Below are 21,761 nucleotides of genomic sequence, written 5' to 3'. Positions count from 1 at the left end.
AAGGGGGAACATTCTCAGGTTTGGGGGAATAGCAAGAGAGATCAGAAATAGCCCTAGGTTTTGGGGAGCAGCCCTAGGGACAAGGAATAGCCAGAGGGAGCAAGAAACAAACAAACCAACAAAAACAAATGTTTTAACCTTTAATTATCTGTCCTTTGCATCGCTGTATAGCTAGCCTAGAGTGTGTGTAGAATATTTGTCATAAGCATTGAATTTTTTTTTGCTATATCTGGGATTTTTTTAGTGGAATATGAATTCATGAAAGTGATGTATTTATTTTGTGGAAACTGAGCCCTGGCATAAGCAGGTTACTTACTGGGCTTCTGTGGATATTTAATGTGAGAGTTCATTCTAATTTCATAAAACAGAGGCATTAAGTCCACTTCTCTTTGTCCAGGCCCTGTCACCTTTTTTTTCTAAGAGTTATTAATATTTGTAATGTTCTTTGATCCAGTTTTAGGCAAGTAATTAGATAGTTTTACAAAGGAAAAACCCAAATCATCTATTCATTATATTTCGGTAATGGTGCTGTCCTTCAAATATGAATGATCTTATTAACCACTGTAGTAGGACACAAAATTTGAGTATTTTTCCAGGTATTTATAGGTTTCCACTGAAAATTAGTTTCCAAAATTAACTATATTCTCTGTGCAGCCCCTGGTTTTCATTTCCAGGATAGCTAAATGCTGTTATGTGTACTTTTTGGCTGTAAAACAAACCCAGACATAACTAAACCACAGCCCTTCAACACCCATATGACCTAACAAAGGACCATGCCCACAGTTACTCTTCTTTAAGCAAGTGACAGAAGCAACTTGATAAGTCAAAAGTAAGATTATTTAGGGGCGCCTGGGTGGCGCAGTCGTTACGCGTCTGCCTTCGGCTCAGGGCGTGGTCCCAGAATCCTGGGATCGAGCCCCACGTCAGGCTCCTCTGCTGGGAGCCTGCTTCCTCCTCTCGCACTTCCCCTGCTTGTGTTCCCTCTCTCACTGGCTGTCTCTCGCTGTCAAATAAATAAATAAAATCTTTAAAAAAAAAAAAAAGATTATTTAAAAGAAAAGTATGTATCTATAGAGTATATTAAAATATAGATGTGTATAATACATATAAAATATTATAAAACTTCAATGTATTTTCTGTATGATGTTGCTAACTAGATCACGGACACCATTCTATGTGATGGGAAACTCAAGTTACTTATAATGAAGAATATCTCAGACCTGAAAATGGTAGAATGATGTTTCAGTAATTGCTTTTACCAATTCTTTTACTATATTATTTTGTAGATAATGAGCTTCAATCCCCAAGATCTGCGAAGACGTTTGTGGGTGATTTTTCCAGGAGAAGAAGGTTTAGATTATGGAGGTGTAGCAAGGTAGTGATAATATGAATACTCAGAACTTAGTTCCTTTCTTCCAAAGGTATCATTCACTTTGCTTGCAAGTATTTTCTCAATCTTATATTTCAGGAAAATGAATGTAGCAAATTATTGTACCTTTTTCTGCAGCTACAGAAGTTCAGCAAACACTAATTCAACACTTTCTGTCTAAGGGACTGCTAGTTGATTTCCCCAACATTACTCATTTTAATCCTCAGGATAACCCTTGTGAGATAGAATTTTATAGGTAATAATGAGGTTTAGAGACTAACCTACACCACATAACTAAGATGTAGAGCCAGGATGCAAGCTTTGTATCATCAAACCAGAAGCCCATGTTCAGTCTACCACCTCTTTTTTGTTCCACAGAGCGAGCATACAAGGCCCTGTAGTGATCAGGTTATTTTCCCCATCCCAGATTTCTGATACAGATAACAGCCACTCAATTCCCAACTGAGATTAACATATCTGTATTAAGAATTCAGAGGCCTGTGTAAAATAGGAGTTGAAATTTTAAATTCTGCATTCTTAATATTGGAACTTCTAATCAAACCCTAGAAGATAAACTCAAGTAAGAAATTCCTTTGCTTATTCCATAACAATATAGCACATCCGGTTAAATATTTGAATAGCAATGGCAGTGTGGAAAGCAAGGACTTTGGAGTCAGGACTGGATTTGAATCCTTTTTCTGCACTTAGTAGTACAACCTGGGGCAAGTATCTTCCTTCTGTAAAAAAAAAAAAAAAAAAAAGAACAGTCATATCTAGTTTTCTAGGATTATTGTGAAGAGTAGAAGTAGTGTTTATAGTAATGTTCTTTGACCCAGTTTTAGGCAAGTAATTAGATAGTTTTACAAAGGAAAAACCCACATCATCATGTGACCTAGTTCAGATCCTCCATTTTTGTGTGCTCACTAAATGATGGCTCCATTTTCATAGTTCTTATTTATGTTATGTATTAAAGTTCACATTTCAAAATGTATGATGTAACCACTGGTAAATAATAAATATGAATAGAAACATTGAATTTTGTGTAAGTTAAAGGTAATTCAGGAGGAGGGCAATCATTTATTCTTAATTAGAAAATCAAATAGTATGAATAAGTAAAAGCAGCATTACCACCAGAGACCATGAACTCACAGGAAAAGAAATCTCAGACACAAGCTGGTATCACCTGTATTGCCCCAGATCCATTCTGACTACTGTTCTATCAGGCCCACCCATGTTATATAGTAATTATAATCTTATGTTAATATTCATATTTTCACAACAGTTGAGTTAGAGCTCCTCAGCACATTTTTCTAATGACTGAGTGGCTTCAATTAAGTGTTTTATTGTCTTTGTGAAATTGGGAGTTTTTTCATATTTACCTTAAAATTTAGAGAGCAGTGGCATCTGTTTAGTAACAGATGGAGTAATATTAGGCTTCTTTCAGCTGCTCTAACTACATGGGTTAATAGTAAATTTTAAACTTGCCTCTATAGAGTATTTCATTGATTCTAAGACTAACATTTTAATGTCTCTGACATTGGGATATGTATCACAATTATAATGAGAAAAATTTTTAGTGGCTCATCAAATAATGGTGTCTTTAAGTACATGATGTCTTAGATTCTTTGAAATATAATATGCAGTGTGTAAATCATCTCTGTAAACTAGATGTCTATTTGAACAGAAGCAGTTAAAAATCAACATGGGATTAGAAAACTGTCACCAGCTGAGGAGTGTAGATTCCTGAGAACTTTGTAGCACTGCTCTTTGATTTGTTGGCATGGTTTTTTCACCCTAAATTTTCTTTTAATTTCAGAGAGTGGTTCTTTCTTTTGTCACATGAGGTGTTGAACCCAATGTATTGCCTGTTTGAATATGCAGGGAAGGATAACTACTGCTTGCAGATTAATCCTGCTTCTTACATCAATCCAGATCACCTGAAATATTTTCGTTTTATTGGCAGGTTTATTGCCATGGTAAGTAGAGGTGAAGAACTGTGTTTACTTTGTTAATTCGGCAATACTAAAGCATTGTTTCTTCAACTTTCTCATTTGAAATTTTCTCACCACTAATTTTTTAAGATTGGTTTGTTATCTTTGCCCTTTTCCCAAAAAGGTGCCATAATAGATGACGGGAACTTTAAGGGAAGAATTCATCTAACATTCTATTATAAAATTACATAAATGGTATTATTTTCTTCTCGTATAGGCTCTGTTCCATGGGAAATTCATAGACACAGGTTTTTCTTTGCCATTCTATAAGCGTATATTGAACAAACCAGTTGGACTCAAGGATTTAGAATCTATTGATCCAGAATTTTACAATTCTCTCATCTGGGTTAAGTAAGTTTGTTTCCATTTATCAAAATGTAGTCTTACATTGCTTTCATTATGGTGTTGGTAACTTATCCAAACTATAAACATGTAATTGGTTTATTGAATTTAAATATTAAACTTGTCTCATTTTCTAATATGATAGATTTTACAGAATACACCCAATATCTTAGGCAAAAATATGATGACTTCATAGCATAATCTTTCCAGTTTTCTTATTATTTTGATGCTATAGTTTTATAGTAATTATTGAAGAACACAGTCTTTTAAATACTTTTTATATGGTTGAATTAGTATAACAGATAGTGTTAATTTCATTTGTGCAGAGAAAACAATATTGAGGAATGTGGTCTGGAAATGTACTTCTCTGTCGATAAAGAAATTTTAGGTGAAATCAAGAGTCATGATTTGAAACCTAATGGTGGCAATATTCTTGTGACAGAAGAAAATAAAGAGGAATATATCAGGTGAGAGAGAATGCTCCTTTTAACGTACTTCAGCCTTTCTGTTGGGCTATAGCACATTGATAATTGCCTAGTAATACTAGTGGACAGTATTTCAAAAGATAATGTTTGCCTTTTTACTAATCATTATGAGAACTGATCGTGTATAACAAGGACATGATCGCTTTCTACCTTACAAGTGTGTTGAGAGAGGAACAAGGAACGTGCTATGGGAAGTCAAGGGAGGCAGACATTATTTCTTCTAGTTGTGATCATGGAGCAAGTAGTTGATGATACTTAATTTAAGCTTTGAAGGTTGGGGAGGATTCAGTTGTGCAGAAATGAGAACAAAAGTTACGAGCAGAGATATGAAGGCTGGAAAGCACAAGTCACAAATAGTAAATAGGGAAGTGTACTGTGTGGTGGTGCTGTCAGGCAGCTCAGAGTTGAGATCCTATTCTGCCATGTCCCTCATTTCAGAGGCCAAGGAAAATGAGGAATTTTTAGATGATGTGGAGGCTAATAAGTTATAATAACCCTTAAGAGAACAGTCAGAACTGTATCCAAGTGGTAGATAGAGAAGCCACATTACAAGAAATTAAGGACCAAATTCAGTAGACAATCTAAATTTCTTTTAACAAGTCTGGCAGCAGAACAACGAGAAGGGAGAACAGATTCTTGTGGAGGCAGCAGGGTAGAGGCGATCCTGCAGGTTAACTCAAACTAAATTTTACAAAGAATTAATCTAATGGGTACTGATAGATTTTATATACCCTTTTTTGGTGTATTTTCAGTTTAACCACAATTTGAAGATTATAAAGGGATAGAAAAGAATTTTGGTTATATAGAACTTTCACTTTTTTTCAAAAAGTGGGAGTTTTAAGAGTAGATATAATGCTAGATCATTCTTTCAAATACCAGTTCTGTAACCACTATGCCATGTAACATCAAGTCATTGGGAAGAATCTCAGGGGGTGCCTGGGAGGCTCAGTCGGTTAAGTGTCTGCCTTTGGCTCAGATCACGATCCTGGGGTCCTGGGATCAAGCCCTGCATTGGGCTCCCTGCTCAACGGGGAGTCTGTTCTCCCTCTCCTTCTGCTTCTCCCTGTTTTTTCTCTCTCGCTCGCTCTCTCAAATAAATAAAATCTTTTTTAAAAGTCAAAGTTGAAATCTAGAATATTTAGTAGAGAATTTTCATTAAAAGTATTTTCATTCGGGGGGCGCCTGGGTGGCTCAGTTATGATCTCAGTGTTAGCCCCACTGCAGGCTCCTTGCTCAGCAGGGAGTCTCCTGGAGATTCTCTCTCTCCCTCAGTCCCTCCCCCCACCACACACTGTCTCACTGTCATGCACACACGCTCTCTCTCTCTCTCTCTCAAATAAATAAATCTCCAAAACAGTATTTTCATTTAAAAAAAAAATTGCAAGGCGGTATCTATAAGTTAAAAGCTTAAGAGACTTTTGCAATGTATGTACCCTGTTTAGATGCTGATTCAGAATTTGAGCACTTGAATACTTGGCTATAAAGAAATTATTGTTTACTTTTTTGTGTGATAATAGAATTGTGGTTGTTTTCAAAATGAGACTATCTTACAGAGATAAATGCTGAATTATTTATGTTTAAAATGATAGTATATGATATCTAGGTATGGGTAGGGGCATAACGAATTAAGATTAGTGTTGTGTTGAAGCTGGGATGTACATAATGTAGGACTCATTATATCCTAATTTTATAAATATTTGAAGTTTTTCATAATGAAGTTTTTAAAAATTATTTTTACACTCAGAATTTAAAGGTAAGATCTAAACTTCCTGATAGCTTTTTTAATATTTATTTACCAGAATGGTAGCTGAATGGAGGTTGTCTCGAGGTGTTGAAGAACAGACACAAGCTTTCTTTGAGGGCTTTAATGAAATTCTTCCCCAGCAGTATTTGCAATACTTTGATGCAAAGGAGTTAGAGGTAATGAGTTTTTCTTATTTCCTCTACAGCATGCTGGTAAATAACACCTTCAGGTGTCTGCTTTCAGCTCACTTTCTCATCTTTCCAGTAGCAATAGTATTTTTTATGCTAGCAGGATGTTTTGAAGCTTCCCAATGGTTTAAAAAGTCCGTAATTTATCAAATATATTAAAGTGTTATCCCCCCACCAAAAAAAAGAATTACTGTCGGAACCTCTCAAATGAATGAATTATTTTACTTGAATATGTGTATATATGACACCATCCATGGAAAATCAACCTTCATAAGTAATGTAGTCACAATTCTTGATGCACAGCTTATAAGCATAAGCCTCCTGATTAATTTGTTTTTTGAAAATTGTTGAATATTAGTCTTTTCTTCTGTGTGTCTAGCAGTTTTATATAGGTTATAAAGAAACCATCTTTTTTTTTTTTTTATCTTCAAAGGTCCTTTTATGTGGAATGCAAGAGATTGATTTGAATGACTGGCAAAGACATGCCATCTACCGTCATTACACTAGGACAAGCAAACAAATCATGTGGTTTTGGCAGGTTTGTCTCAGTTTATTTCTATTGGCAGAACATCATAATTTTTTAGAAATTGCTTACCATATATGGAAGAAAGTCACAGAACAAAATGTACCAATATATTCAGGCCCCTTGTTCCATCCTATGCATTATAATAAATGAATAGATAATACAGTTGCTAAGTTACAGAAGCAGCCCAAGTGTCCGTTGATAGATGAATGGATCGAGAGGTGTGTGTGTGTGTGTAAATGCGTGTCCCCACACACTGAATATTACTCAGCCATAAAAAAGAATGAAATCTTAAGGGAAAAAAAAAAGAATGTACTTTCGCCATTTGCAGTATCATGAATGGATCTAGAGGGTATAATACTAAGTGAGCCAGAAAAAGATAAATACCATACGATTTCACTCATGTGGAATTTAAGAAACAGACAAAAAGATAAACCAAAAAACAGACTCTTAACTAGAGAGAACAAACTGATGGTTACCCGAGGGGAGAAGGGTGGGGATGGGTGAAATAGGTAAAGGGGTTTAAGAGTACACTCATCATGATGAGCACTGAGTAATGTATAGAATTGTTGAATCACTATATTGTACCCCTGAAACTAATATAATACTGTATTTTAATTATACTGGAATTAAAATTTTAAAAAAGATTATAACAGTATTTTTAAAAAACTATTGCTGAGTAAGCAACACACACCTTGCACCTTTGCCCCGGGTATAAGATAACTTCAGATGATGATTCCCCTGCATTTGACCTAAATGCTTTTGGAATTTTATGGAATTGTCTCAAGTATGGTTTTTCAACATTCATACCTCATTAAGAATTTTTTAATGTTCAAAAGGCAAAACTTAAGAGAGTGACCTGGTTTGGAATCATAATGGTGTGTCTTCAGAAAATGCCTGCTGTAAGCACATGAGAAGATGCTCAAATCACTAATCATTAGTGAAGTGCAAATCAAAACCACAATGAGATACCATTCCATATCCATTACTAGCATGGCTATTATCAAGAAACAGAAAATAATCATCCTTGTTGAGGATGCAGAGAAATTGGAACTCTCCTACATTGCTGGTGGGAATATAAAATGGTGCACAACTGTGGAAAACAATTTGATGGCTCCTCAAAAAGCTAAACATAAAATTAACATATCCAGCAGTTCTCCTAGGTATACCCAAACGAAGTGAAAGCAAGGACTCAAACACATACTGGTACTATGTTCATAACAGCATTATTCACAGTAGCCAAAAGGTAGAAGCAACTTAAGTGTCCATCAGCAGATGAATGGATAAACAAAATATGGTATACACATACATACAATGGAATATTATTCAGCCTTAAAGAGAAAGGAAATTCTTACAGGCTACAGCAGGGGTGAACCTTAAGAATATTATGCTGAGTGAAATAAGCCAGTCACAAAAGGATAAATATTGTATGATTCCATGATTCCATTTATATGAGGTATCTAGAATAGGCAAATTCATAGAGACAGAGTAGAATAGAGGTTAACAAGGGCTGTTGGAGATAGAGGGATGAGGAGATAAGTTTTATGAATTCAGAGTTTTTGTTTAGGATCATAAAGTTCTGGAAATAGTGGTAATAGTTATACAGTAGTGTGAACATAATGCCATTGAATTGTGTGCTTAAAATGGTAAATTTTATATGTATTTTACCACAACAAAAAAATAAAAATTTTAAAAATGTCTATTACTTATGTAAAATTCATAAGAAACTCAGATGAACTGAGCTTCTATGGCAAATAGGACTAGCATTTTAAAATACTTGACAGTAGTACAATAGGATAAAAATTATTTACAAAAAATATTTGGCTGAGTCAAAATATTTGTGCTACAGGCTAGAAAGAATCTTCCATAAACCTAATGTTTTGAGCCAGATTTGCAGGAGTTGAAAGCCACCTGATTCTGATAGTGTGTAGCTGTACCAAAACCTAGAGAACACTGAGAGAAGGAGTTTATTGGGATATATATGAATCAGAAATCTATGAGCTTGATTTCATTTGTTCATAAAACCAAAGAGCCCATACTGATTCAAGCTCTGTGTCCTGTGTAACCACATGTATATCCTATAGGACAAGCATACCTGGGAGGTAAAATAAGGGGCTGCTCTAGAAGAGCTAATATTGAGACTTCGTGAGTAGGGAACTCTTAGGTCCCGGGCACCCTTCTTTTTCTATCTCCCTAAAAGGATGTGGTCCTAAGATTTATATAGGGGAAGGTTGGCAGGGCTTCAACAAACATGGAGAAGCTCCTCCATCCACAGTGGTGGGGTATAGTCATTATCTAGTGCATCTAATACTTAGGGAGTTCATTTGAAATGATCATTTTTCATTCTTGTTTATGCTAAACATAACATAGGACCTATATATATCTCTTTACATGTGTGTGTGTGTTTAACAGTTTGTTAAAGAAATTGATAATGAGAAGAGAATGAGACTTCTGCAGTTTGTTACTGGAACCTGCAGATTGCCAGTTGGAGGATTTGCTGACCTCATGGGTATGTATACAGGATCACTTTTCCTATACAGAAAATTGTTTATCACACGGTTATATCAAATCAGTGTGTATAAAACTTATCAGAAATAACAAAGAGTAGACTTTTCCTAACCAGTCACAGTTAACCTGAATTTGTGTAAACTTTAAATTCACTTTGTAGTCCTTACCTCTAGAAATTTTTAACCCTAAGTCTAGATCCCACATTTTAACTTCATAGGATAGCAATATTCTATATGTAAATCTGTTTCGTCATTCAGTCATTGGCAAACATTTTAGTGTCTCCTACAAGCCAGGCACTGTTGGTTGTATTATACTATATTTTAATGATGTGTTTAACACTCTTCTCTATTATACCTGGAGCTCCTTAAGATACAGATCCATATCTTCATCTTTTTATTTTTGGTGCCTAGCATTAGTACTTGTCACATAGTAGTCACTGATCAAAATGTGTGTTGTTTGGAAATGAATGACCATGAAAATACTTTTGTGACTGATAATAAATTAAATTCAAATCTTTAACACCAGCATTACGCCAGGTACCACAGGAGAACAGAAGTTATGATCCCTAAGCCTGTTTCAGCTGAAGCAGAGAGAACTGAAGAATTAAGTAGGCAATTTTGGATACAGTGACTAAAAGCCAGACCAGGAGAATTTGGGACATTATTCTGAGGGTATTGGAAGCTGTGGAAACTTTTGAAAAGAGGAAAATTTGGTGAAGCTGCATATTAGCAAGATTTGATAGCAAGGTATAGCATACATTAAAGGATAAGGGAAACTCTGGAGAGAGGAAGGAAATATTGGAGCAGTTGATCTTAGGAGATGAAGGTAGGGATGGAAAAGAAGGGATAAATGCTAGAGAAGTGCCAAAGGTACAAATAGGACTTGATTAAAAGATGAGATATAGGGATACCTGGGTGGCTCAGTTGGTTGAGCATCTGTCTTCAGCTTGGTTCATGATCCTGGAGTCCCACGATCGAGCCCCGCATCGGGCTCCCTGCTCAGCAGGGAGTCTGCTGCTCCATCTGCCCCTCACCCTGTTCGTGTTCTCTCTCTCTAACTCTCTCTGTCTGTCTCTCTCAAATAAATAAAATCTTTAAAATAAAAAAAAGGTATAAAGGAAGAATGCCAAGGACAAAACCATGTTTTGAAAAGTGGAGACGTTGTAAAGTGTAAAGAACTTGGTTTAGAGGTTTTGAGGGAAGCTAGTGAGTGGCTTATAACCTCTTGAGTTCAAGGCGACTGCCAGACAACCAGGAAAAAAAACCAGGGAGCCAGAGGGGCAGTTTAGTAGGTATTGCCAAAGTATGAGTTTAGAGGTAAGAGGAGTAGAGCAGTGACACTTGAAGCTATTAGAATAGGTTGGCTTATGCAGAAATAGAATACAAAGAGTAGAGGGCTGATGCTTAGAAACACCTGTATTTAGGGATGAGACAGAAATAGCCTAGAGGCAGACTTAAAGGATTTAGAGCCCAGAGAGTGAAAAGGAAAAATAAACAGTCTCTCAGAAGCAATATAGAAAGGAGATTTTTAATCCAGTGCTAGTGAGGTCTCAGAGAAGGTTTATTATTACTAGGTAAGTTTTTGGAGAGGGGCACCTTTTGAGAATGCTCTCTAATTTGAAAAAGAAAAACCAGGGGCGCCTGGGTGGCACAGCGGTTAAGCGTCTGCCTTCGGCTCAGGGCGTGATCCTGGCCTTATGGGATCGAGCCCCACATCAGGCTCCTCCCCTATGAGCCTGCTTTTTCCTCTCCCACTCCCCCTGCTTGTGTTCCCTCTCTCGCTGGCTGTCTCTATCTCTGTCGAATAAATAAATAAAATCTTTAAAACAAAAAAAAAGAAAAAGAAAAACCATGTTGGTGGTTCAGGAAGTAAGGTAATGACCAAAATGAGGAAAAACTTGGTGTAAGCTTCTGTATAAACTGGAAATCTGATCATTTAAGAGATGAGAATGAGGTCTGCTCTTGGGAATAATATTTGGGGTTGGGTGGAGCTATCTAAAATAGCACAGGAGGATACCTGTGGAAGGCAGAGAGGAGATTGTTGTTCATAGAATTTTAGAGGCCATCTGGTTTAACCTTCCACTCGGTGTAGAAGGAGAAAGTTATAAGAATGGTGTATATAACAGTTTAATGTGATGGTTCTCAACCTTGACAGATCAAACATCCCATTTCTATAACAAATATTTATAATATACTCTACAATATTCTGGAATAAAATTGGTAGACATGAAATAAAAGTACCTACAAATCTCAAAAAAGATACATAAACTTAGCACTAAGTAAAATTTTTAAGAAGTGGCTTATATTTATTTCATTCAATGTGTATTTGGGAACAACTGTTAGAAGACACTAGTTAATAGATACTTGTTCCTACTTAAAAGGTCTGGTTTAAGATAAGATCAGAAACCTTTCTGTACAAGAAATACTGGGATATGAAAGAACAGATAGAAAGAGCAAGAAATAGAGACGCCTGCATAGCTCAGTTGGTTAAGTGTCTGCCTTCAGCTCAGGTCATGATCCTGGGCTCCTGGGATCAAGCCCTATGACGGGGCTCCCTGCTCAGCAGGGAGCCTGCTTCTCCCTCTACCAGCTGTTCCCCCTGCTTGTCCGCTTGCTTTCTCTCTCTGACAAATACATAAAATCTTTAGAAAAAAATAAAGGGCAAGAAATAATAGACTTAAATATGGTAAGAAAAAGAGGGAGGGACACCTGGGTGGCTCAGTTGGTTTAGCATCCAGCTCTTGATCTCGGCTCAGGTCTTGATCTCATGGTTGTGAGTTCAGGCCGCACACTGGGCTCCATGCTGGGTGTGGAGCCTACTTAAAAAAAAAAAAAAAGAAGAAAGAAAAACAGAGAAATAATCTAAATGAAGTAGGGATAATAGACCTGCCAGAATAAATTACAGGTGATCAAAGTGGAGAAAAATGAGGTAGTGTCTATGATAAAATTCCACTACAGGCCAAGGTTCTGATATATAAAAAGCCCTCAGAGACCATATTATTTGAAAGTTGAAATGGGTTTAAAATAGAAACATAGGTGCAAGGGTCCACATAGAGCTTGTATGGTTTAGGGGCAATGTCAGAATAAGACAGAATAAAACAGCAGGCAACCTAAAAATAATTTCAGTATATATAATGTATACAACTTGATATCTTAACATTCTGTAAAGTTTCAGAAAGCATTTAGGATGATATGACATATTTGTAAGATAGCCTTTATTGGTGAAATTCACTAAGACCCTTCATTTCCTGTTTCTCTCTTTTAATATTTGATCTGTGTCTTTTGAATGCAATCCAGATTCTTCTGTTACATATTAATTAGCACAAAAAATGTTCCATCTTTGTGGTTAGAAATGCTGTGATATATTGAGTAGAGAGAATGTTCAGAGTGAGTTAACATAATTTTGAGCTTAATTATTTAATAATTTTAACTATCCTTTGTCATAATGACCATTTCCTATCTTACTGGGCTTTTCATATAACTACTTGTGCAAATACTTTGATGTTATTAAATCAAAAGTATTACCAGTGCATATTTGTACTGGTCAAGAGGGACATGAGAACATGAGAAAATTCTTTGAGTATGGCTATCTCACACATTGCAGAACATTTAGTTTGCCTGGCCCATTCTAAAGTCCAGTAACACCACTAATCATTGTGACTACCAATAAATGCCTTCTAGGGATTGGTAGTCACCTTTTAGAAAACCAGTGCTTTAGGATCACCATTCACTCTTGTCTACAACAGAAGGTAACTGAGAGGAGAGACAAGAAGTGGGCATAAGTGTATAAAGGTTCTGCAGGACCTATAAGCACAAGCATTGTTAATATTGAATTCACTAGGTTATGTTTAAATCAAGTTTTATTGTGTAATGTCACAGTGGATTGTAGTTTTCCTGTTGTGTTTAAAGCTAAAATTAAGCTTCTTAGGTGTTTTGTTGTTAGGTGAGGTATATTAGTTGGAATGCCAGATAAAACTGCATTTTCTTCTCTTCGGCATACATTAACAAAATGGTTCCCAAACTTTAATACTTATTAGAATCACTTGGAAGCCTGTTCAGACACACATTGGTGAGCCTTATCTCAAAGTTTCTGATTCAGTTCAGTAGGCTTTGGGTAGGGCCTATGGATATGTGTTTGTTTTCCTTTTAAAGATTTTATTTATTTTAGAGAGAGGGTGCACAAGTGGGGGGATGGGCAGAGGGAGAGAGAGAAACCCAAGCAGACTCCACACTGAGCACGGAGCCTGATGTAGGACTTGATTTCATGACCCTGAGATCATGACCTGAGCTGAAATCAAGAGTCGGATGCTCAACTGACTGAGACGGAAGCCCCAGATTTGTGGTTCTAACAAGTTCCCAGGTGATGCTGATGCTGCTGGGCTGAGGGGGTCACAATTTGAGAACCACTGAGTATCAAGCTATTGATGATTTCACTGTTTTAGGGAGCAATGGACCACAAAAATTCTGCATTGAAAAAGTTGGGAAAGAAAACTGGTTACCCAGAAGTCATACGTGGTAAGTAAAATCAGAAAGAGTAGAGAAAGTAGCCTTTTTCCAGTTACCCTGTAGATATTAAAGCCTGTTGGAAATTAGAAATGAAATATTTTCCCCGTGGTATTGAATTACTTTTAATAGCTTTATTGAGGCATAATTTATATACCTAAAACTACTAAAGATCATAAGGTTACTCATTTAAATTCAGTGATATTTAGTAGATTTACAGAGTAGTAACCATCAACCAATTTTAGATTATTTCTGTCACTCAGGAATGATCCCTTATACCCATTTGCAGTCCCTTTTCCTACCCCTGGATTTTTTTTTTTTTTTTATGTGATATTAGGAAATCTTTTAACTTTTCTCTGAGGGCAGAAGAAATCAAGCTTTCATAGCCTTTGGGAGAACAGAAATATTTTCTTTTTTGTTTTCCTTATAATAATATTTTTTTTATTATATTGTTAGTCACCATACAGTACATCCCTGGTTTTTGACAAACCACTGGCAAGACTTATCCAAAAGAATAGAGAAAGGACCCAAATTAATAAAATTATGAATGAAAAGGGAGAGGTCACAACCAACACCAATGAAATTGGAAGGATTATTAGAAACTTTTATCACCAGAAATATTTCCTCATTATAAATGTAGCTTAACTGCATTTCCAAAAATGTACAGAACTAAAAACAACCCTATTTTCAATTCAGATACAATATGTTGGAATCCCACCTAACATCAACAATATTTGAACTTTATTTTTTGAGACATTTCAGTAACCTTGCTGGATATTCCTTTATTTTCTCCATCCACCCTTCATACTTCTTTTAGTGTCTGTTCCTTTATATTTTCATTCATATACATATATTGGTTTTAAAGAAATAATATTGGCACATTTGTAGAAAATCAGTTGACCATAAATACATGGGTTTATTTTGGGATTCCCAGTTCTATTCCATCGATCTATTTGTCTTTCCTTAATCATAGTACCATATTGTCTTGATTACTATAGCTTTGTAGTAAGTTTTGAAATTAGAAGGTATGAATTCTCCAACTTTTTCAAGATTGTTTTGGCTATTCTGAGTCGTTTGGATTTCGATACGAATTTTAGGATCAGCTTGTCCATTTCTACAAAAAAGTCAGCTGAGATTTTGATACAAATTGCTTTGAATGTGTAGATCAATTTGGGGGGAGTACTTTATTCTTTTTGAAGCTATTATAAATGAAATTGTTTTCTTAATTTCATTTCAGATTGTTAAGATTATTCATTGCTAGTGTTCAGAAATAGTTATTTTTGTACATCCATCTTGTACACATGTACAACACATCGATTTGACCTCTTGTCTCTTTTTTCCAAACTTGGAACAGATTGTGTCATTACACTCCTGTCATCAGTTTATCTTAGTCACACATGAAAACCAGCCTCATTACTTCGTCAGGTTCCAGGTTTTCATTTGCAAGAAGTAACAAAAGTTATAATTGTAGATTTATTTTCCCTTTGTGGATAGCATTATTTCTTATGATGTCAAACATTTGCCTAGGCCTTATTGTTAAAATATAGCAGAGGGGCCAGAGCATTATGGCAAACTCACTACCTCATGAAGGTGATAATAATATGGCCCCAAATTAGAAGATGCCCTTTAAAACCTCACAACTAAGAATAGGACAGAAAAATTCAGTAGGAATAGAGTATTAGCTATTAAAGCAGAAAATTTGCTCTTAAAGTAGTACACAGACAGTCCCTGACTTAAGATGGTTTAAGATTTTTTGACTTTACGATGGTGCGAAAGCAATATGCATTCAGTAGAAACTGTACTTTGAATTTTGAATTTGATCTTTTCTTGGCTAGCAATATGTGTATGATACTCTCTCATGATGCTGGGCAGTGGCAGTGAGCTGCAGCTCCCAATCGGCCAGCAGTCATGAGGGTAAACCGGTATATTTAAACAAGTCTGTATCCATACAACCATTGTTTTTCACTTTGAGTACAGTATTCAATAAATTACATGATATTCAACAATTTATTATAAAATAGGATTTGTGTTCAATGATTGTGCCCAACTGTAGGCTATTGAAGGTGTTCTTAACACATTTAAGGTAGACTAGGGTAAGTTATGATGTTTGGCAGGTTAGATGTATTAAAATTCATTTTTAAAACACATGTAATCCACATGTAACCCCACCATAAGTCAAGGAAGATCTGTACTTTAAAACTTTTGATAAGAGACCTGTGGCCTACAAAGCCTATATTTACTATCTAGCCCTTCACAGAAAAAGTTTGCTGACCACTAATCTAGATTAGGGTGAATGGGAGAGTATGAGAGGACTAACTCTTGGGCCTGTGTTGTATATACACTTGTTAATTCTTCACTCTACCCTGAAAGATAAATATTGTTATTCCCATGTTACCAAGGAGGAACCAAAGTTCAGAAAGGTGAAAGCACTTGTTCAAAGGCCCAGTGACAGAGTTGGGATTTGAACTCAGTTTTGCCTGACTTTAAAACCAGTGTTGTTATATACTAGACTGCTCATATGATTCTTCGTATATTTCCTTTTCTCAAGCTAACAATTCTTACTTTTAGTTTTAACCGCCTGGACCTGCCACCCTACAAGAGCTATGAGCAACTGAAGGAAAAGCTGTTATTTGCCATTGAAGAAACAGAAGGATTTGGACAAGAGTAACTTCCAAGAACTTGTGCCACCAAAGGACAAGAACTTATTTGCAATGTCTGTCCTTTTCCTTCTCTGCTTATTGCACATCTTGTTGTAAAATTGGGCTGTGACTGTTTAGAGAGTTATTCGAGTGTAAGTAAATTAATATTATCATTGAGATTTATCTCCCAGTGATTCTGGATTTCTACTCAGTGTTTCCAGAAATCAGATCTGCAAATGACTAGTCAAACCTTACTTAACATGAGATTTAACACAGCAATGAAATCTGCCTTGTCTTATTCCACTAGATTGTTAAGGTACCTTAACAACAGTTCTGTATATGTGTGTCAAAAGTCTCACTTGGGAGTAGATTTTTTTCTTTTAGAGATTTCTGCAGATACGCAGGGAAGTCCCTTGGTAAATGAAATATGTAAGATCTTAAGCCTCTTGTTTGTAAGAGGTATTTGTTAAAAGTGCAGACTTAGCCCAGCTTCTGGGGATGTGAGCAAACTTCTGGCTTGTGCTCTCCCTCTCATTTCAGCCTGGCCTGACTATTGTTTTTCCTTTCCGGAGCATGAATCCACGCATCATTTTGCTGTTATCCTTGGAAAGTGATGCAAGACTCTTGCACTGCTCTACAAAGTAGTTTTGTTACTTTGAATTCAGGGAGAAGTTGGTCCCAGCCTGCAAATGACCCTATAACCCTCTTCATTTGGAAGTCTGATTGTTTTAATTGCCTTGCAAATACTAAACTTTTACAAATAATATTAACATTGTGCTTCCTTCATGGTGGTTTTATAAAAGTTAATCTGGAATTGGAATTAATTTAGCTAAATTCATCAAAGGCCATCATTGACAATTTTTATATGTTCCTGTATACAAATTGCATCTATAATTTTACATAGTCCAGCACCTTCAGTTATATTTAATTATTGCTAAGGAGTTCACGCTATAACTAGAGTACTCTACACCCAAAGAGAGAGGTCAATGAAATATCCTCTAAATTACATTTTCATTAGGGAGGGAGAGCTGTGGTACTGGCTAAAAAGAAGGGAGTAATACATTTAGTAGCAATACATTTCTAGTAACCACAGAAATGTATTCTCTGTATGAATTAAAAATCTTCAAACTTACCATTTCTCTCACACCGTGGAGTAGTCTTTTCCATTCTTTACATTGTCCTGAATTGGATAGTCTCTTCACTTCTAAAAATTTTAACAGGCTTTTCCTTGTTTTTCCCATGACTGTTTAATTTCATAGTGCTCCATTAGTATCTGATTAGTGCACTTTTGAATATCTCTATAGTTAATTCTTTTAACTTAGTCTTAGACTCTGTCAGGAAGGCTGCTGTCAGAGGTTTGACTTTATGGACAGTGGGATGAAGCCTCAGTCAGCTGAGTGCCCATCACAGCAGAACCCTGAGGACAGCCTCAAAACTCGTGAAGCAGGACTTTGGCAGGTTTCAGTAGCATAACATGAACAAGTAGCACTGGGCCAAAAATCAGCAGAGAGTAGCAAACCCCTGTTCCATATGGAAAGAAAATGGTTTATCTTTGTCTCTAACTCCTCTTACATCCTGGAACAACAACAAAAACATTTTTAAACTTGTGTACATATGCTCTAGAACACTGCCATCATAAAGCAGACTTAAGTGAGTGAAAGGGTTGCCTCATCTAGAAATTGTCAGTGTAAAGGGAGGAGATTAGGTTCTCCCCAACCCTATCTTTATTTTGTTTTTTATTCCATATACTCCACGAAATGTATGGTCTCTAAAAGCCCTAGTTGTTTCCAAAGTAGGGACTCTGCCTTTTTGTTGGTAGGGGGAAAATGCTGTTGCTTTGTCTTACAGAGCGAATGTCTGCCAACTATCCATTCATTATATAAATCTGAACTTTGGTAATATATGGCTGTGGAGATTAAGCCTTCTATAAAGACTTACTATTGAGGTGAATTCTCATTAAAATGTAGTTATCTACAATATTTACTAGAGATTTATGAGATTAAATTAAATAATGTAAGAAAGTAGACTTTTTGTTCTACATAATGCTTGATGATTCATTTAGGGACCTAGAAATATTGTGTGAAAATGTATAAATATCACCCAAAAGGCTTTCTGCCCTATATTTTTAAAATACAGAATAGTTATATTTGAAGTAGCCCTGGCCCTAGTTCTATAGGGCTTGGCTATTTAATATTTTTATGGAAGAAACATTTAGTTCTGGAAAAGGTAAATGCTTGTATATATTTTTGCAGCCTGGGATCTCCCTTACTCCATTTCTTCCTTTAATTTAAGTGGCCACGTGTATATGTCTTCCCTGCTGTGTTAGGAAAATGGGGGCTGGATATCCCAAGAATCAGAGGTTATATAAAAATACTACAGATAGACAGCAGACATAAATACCTACCAAATGCTATTTTAAATTTTGGTCCAAACTGAACATTTGGAAATAGATTTATTGTAAGTGTTCAATTAGAGCGATTTCTTAAATCTGAACTAAATTGCTTTTTAGAATCCTTTTTCTTTGTAAGCCTTGTAAATGCTAATAAATCCTGTTAATTTTTTTTTTTTTTTTTTTTTTTTACTGCATGTTATGTTGAAATAAAAAAGTAAAATGAGCGATTGCCTTATTCTTCTGCTCTTTTGGGAGATTGGGGAAGGCAGCATTTCACAGCCTGGGTCAGGAGGGAAGGACCTCACTTGTTTCATCAGATAGAGTGGTTTAAAACTGATCCAGCAGCTCATAATAATAAATTCCTGCTCTGTCTTTTATGATCTTATATCAAGTGCAGAAGAATCTAATTTCATAAGACTTACAATAACTCTATTTAAAATTCAGGTATTCTTCATCAAGAGATTGACATATCAGTGTCAATGCATCAGAAATTTAAGTGAAGAATGACTCACTGGCCCACAAAGATTTCATCCTAAATGAACTATTTCAGTCAGGCCCACTCTGCCACTTTTTATTTATCTGGTTATTAATCTAAAACGTTATCAGGGATGACTCACGTAGTTAGACTTCTCTATTTCTATACCCTCCTTATTTTGGATATAATTCCATCTGAACTCCTTTAGGCTAATTACTTCTACTTAATATTGTTGGTATCTCCAGCCCCCCTTTATTTTTTGTTTTTCTTTTATTAAGAGTTATTTACAAAAGTATTTGTATATATGGTATGCTTTCATTTACTAAAAACAGGGAATGGCAGCACTGGATTGTATATTACTGTATTGGAGTTCCTTTGTTTTCTTGAACTGTAACTTCAAATACTCAGGTAACTCTACAAATATCACAGGGAGTCAAGTGCTCTTATAAAGGTCCTGCACAGGGCTGCCTCACTTGCATTTCCTTAAAAGATGTAAGACTGTGTTTATAATTAAACTTTTTTGGTCCTTTATTTGCACACTGTTCTGTTAGTCTTGAGTAAGGAGGTTTTCCCTACCTACAGTGAAGCCTTCTTTCTATATGATTGAGTCGTATGTAGATTTCTGCCTCTTTGCTTTTCTAAGTGGGCAGATTATAACTTGTCTATACTGTGGAATAGGTAGAAAAAACTGGAAAGACCCACTGAGGTGATACTGGGTGTGTCGCCTATATTGAAGAGAACCAAAATGAAGACATCTGCTTTTCTAAGACAACTTGAAGGTGCTCTGAAACAGAACCCCAGCAAGGGTGCTGAGTAGAGAATCACCAGCTCGTTACCAAGACTGACCTCAAGAAGCTGTCCTACTCTCTAGCTTCAGTAGACCTTTTTTTTATTAGGAAACCAGGTGATCATGCTCTCATTTAAAATAGAACCAGTGGTGAGAGGCTAAGGGGATTTGTTTTGTTCTGTTTTTTGGTTTTGTTTTTAATGCTGAACTAACAGTGACATTTGCAGAGAGGATTCTAGGGTATCTTGCTGTTTGACAAGGAGAGGAGGGTCTTCATTGGAGACCTCAGAAGGTCAGTGTTTGTCCCTTTTAACAGGTTCCCATTAAGCAGAGCTGCTGTGGGCAGGAGGGTTTCCTCAAGGCACCCCACAGGACAGGACCTTGAGAATTTGCAGTCATACCTGTGGATCACTGAAAACACTCATACTGTTATTTTTCCTCATTTCTAATTCCCACCTGCTCTTCTGTTTGTCTTCCCCATCCTAGCAACCAATACCACACCTGTATTCATTTAGTCCCAGGACACTATCAACATTTATTACTATGTCCCAAACATTGTTAGATATGCCACGTGAAACTGTCATTTGGTCTTCCTGGCCATTTTCAAATGATTAATTCTATTTTACAGATAATAAAATGGAGGTTCAAAGTGATTAACTTGAGGCTATTCAGTGGCAAGAGTGCAAACTGGAATTCTGGTCTGTGACTCCAAAACCTGCCTGCCTAAACGTTTATATTCCATTACTAGTAATGTTAACCTTGATCCTCTGATTAAGATGGTGTCTGCCCAGTTTTCTCACTGTAAAGTCACTATTCGATCCTCTTAACATCCAGACCCCCCTGGAAGGAGCACCACATCCTTCCCTAATTAAGAGAGGCTACAGTGGAATAAAAAATTGGAGTTAGATTATCTGTGCTGAACTGAGCAACCTCCCCAGGAATGTAACCTTGAAACAGTCAACATGGAATTTTCTGGTCAATACTAGTAAATTTACTGACAGATCCGTTCCTCTCCCCTCGTAAGGGCCTAAATAATTCGTTCCTTGCTGATAAATTGCTTTCTTTTTTAATGCCCTCTCTTGACTGTAAAAGTCTTTGTGTAGAGATGGGATGCTACCCGACTCATGAGTCGTGTAATAAAGTCAATTAGATCTTCAAATTTATTCCATCGAATTTTGTTTTCTAACAAAGGCAAAAAAACAAGATAGGACAACGTAGGGCTTTGCGAAGAAGGCTCCCCCCTTTTAAAGGTCAGAAAATGAGGGAGCAGAGATGTTAAGTGGTTTCTCCAAGGTAACCCAGGGTGGGGCTGAACTGGGAGTCCTAAACCTGCATACTTCCAGGCTGACCACTCCATCTGAGAACCTGCCTGGAATATTCCCAAGGGGGTCGCTCTGGAGACTCCAGAGACGCGTGACTCCAGTCGCACTACCCGACTTTGCCTTCTGTGCATTTTGGCACCGCGCCTCACTCTGCCTTAACCAGGGCGCAAAGGGGGTCTCAGCCTACCACCGTCCACCCAGGGTTTCCAGAGCCAGCTCAGACCTCGGTTGAGAGTTGAAATCCTCTTCTGACACCATTAACCAGCATCTTCCGGCACAGGAGTTGTGAATTTTCCGTAGCTGAAAGCGCTCCTCTGCTTTTCACTTGCGGACAGCGCCTGGTAAATTCCCTACAAGCCCTGGGGGAGTTAAGACCCGCCTATCCACCCGTCCCACGCTGGCTCCTGATAGGCTACCAGAGCTGTCCGTTTTGACAGGGTGCTGTGCGCAGGCGCGGAAGCGGACCGGGACTAGACGGAGTGCCGGCGTCGCGG

The 21,761-nt window shown here is 36.8% G+C and overlaps 1 protein-coding gene and 1 long non-coding RNA gene across 4 annotated transcripts in view; one reads left to right on the top strand and one right to left on the bottom strand.

Moving 5' to 3' along the window:
* ITCH (itchy E3 ubiquitin protein ligase) overlaps window positions 1–19,689 on the top strand; it is a 150,003-nt gene extending 130,314 nt beyond the window's left edge. For 2 of the 3 annotated variants that reach the window (XM_087853643.1, XM_045806545.2), the window contains exons 17-25: window positions 1,287–1,375; window positions 3,186–3,345; window positions 3,578–3,711; window positions 4,029–4,169; window positions 5,987–6,107; window positions 6,553–6,657; window positions 9,055–9,151; window positions 13,592–13,664; window positions 16,221–19,689. In XM_087853643.1, the coding sequence (XP_087709769.1) occupies window positions 1,287–1,375; window positions 3,186–3,345; window positions 3,578–3,711; window positions 4,029–4,169; window positions 5,987–6,107; window positions 6,553–6,657; window positions 9,055–9,151; window positions 13,592–13,664; window positions 16,221–16,320 (1,020 nt within the window). In that variant the 3' untranslated portion in view covers window positions 16,321–19,689. Of the gene's footprint in view, window positions 1–1,286; window positions 1,376–3,185; window positions 3,346–3,577; window positions 3,712–4,028; window positions 4,170–5,986; window positions 6,108–6,552; window positions 6,658–9,054; window positions 9,152–13,591; window positions 13,665–16,200 lie in introns of all 3 variants that reach the window. The other variant, XM_087853644.1, reaches the window with a different exon arrangement.
* LOC148108041 (uncharacterized) lies at window positions 1,375–21,613 on the bottom strand. The gene is made up of 3 exons (XR_015720922.1): window positions 21,491–21,613; window positions 11,859–11,965; window positions 1,375–2,106 (listed from the first exon to the last, which is right to left on the bottom strand). It is a non-coding gene; the product is annotated as an uncharacterized LOC148108041 (long non-coding RNA).
* Window positions 21,614–21,761: the final 148 nt, after the last annotated feature.

Source organism: Ursus americanus, chromosome 22, assembly GCF_024610735.1.
Source record: "Ursus americanus isolate L20-20 chromosome 22, mUrsAme1.1.p, whole genome shotgun sequence".
Lineage (NCBI taxonomy): Eukaryota > Metazoa > Chordata > Mammalia > Carnivora > Ursidae > Ursus > Ursus americanus.
The sequence above is the reverse complement of the archived record's forward strand: the minus strand, read 5'-3'. Positions and strand labels throughout refer to the sequence as shown.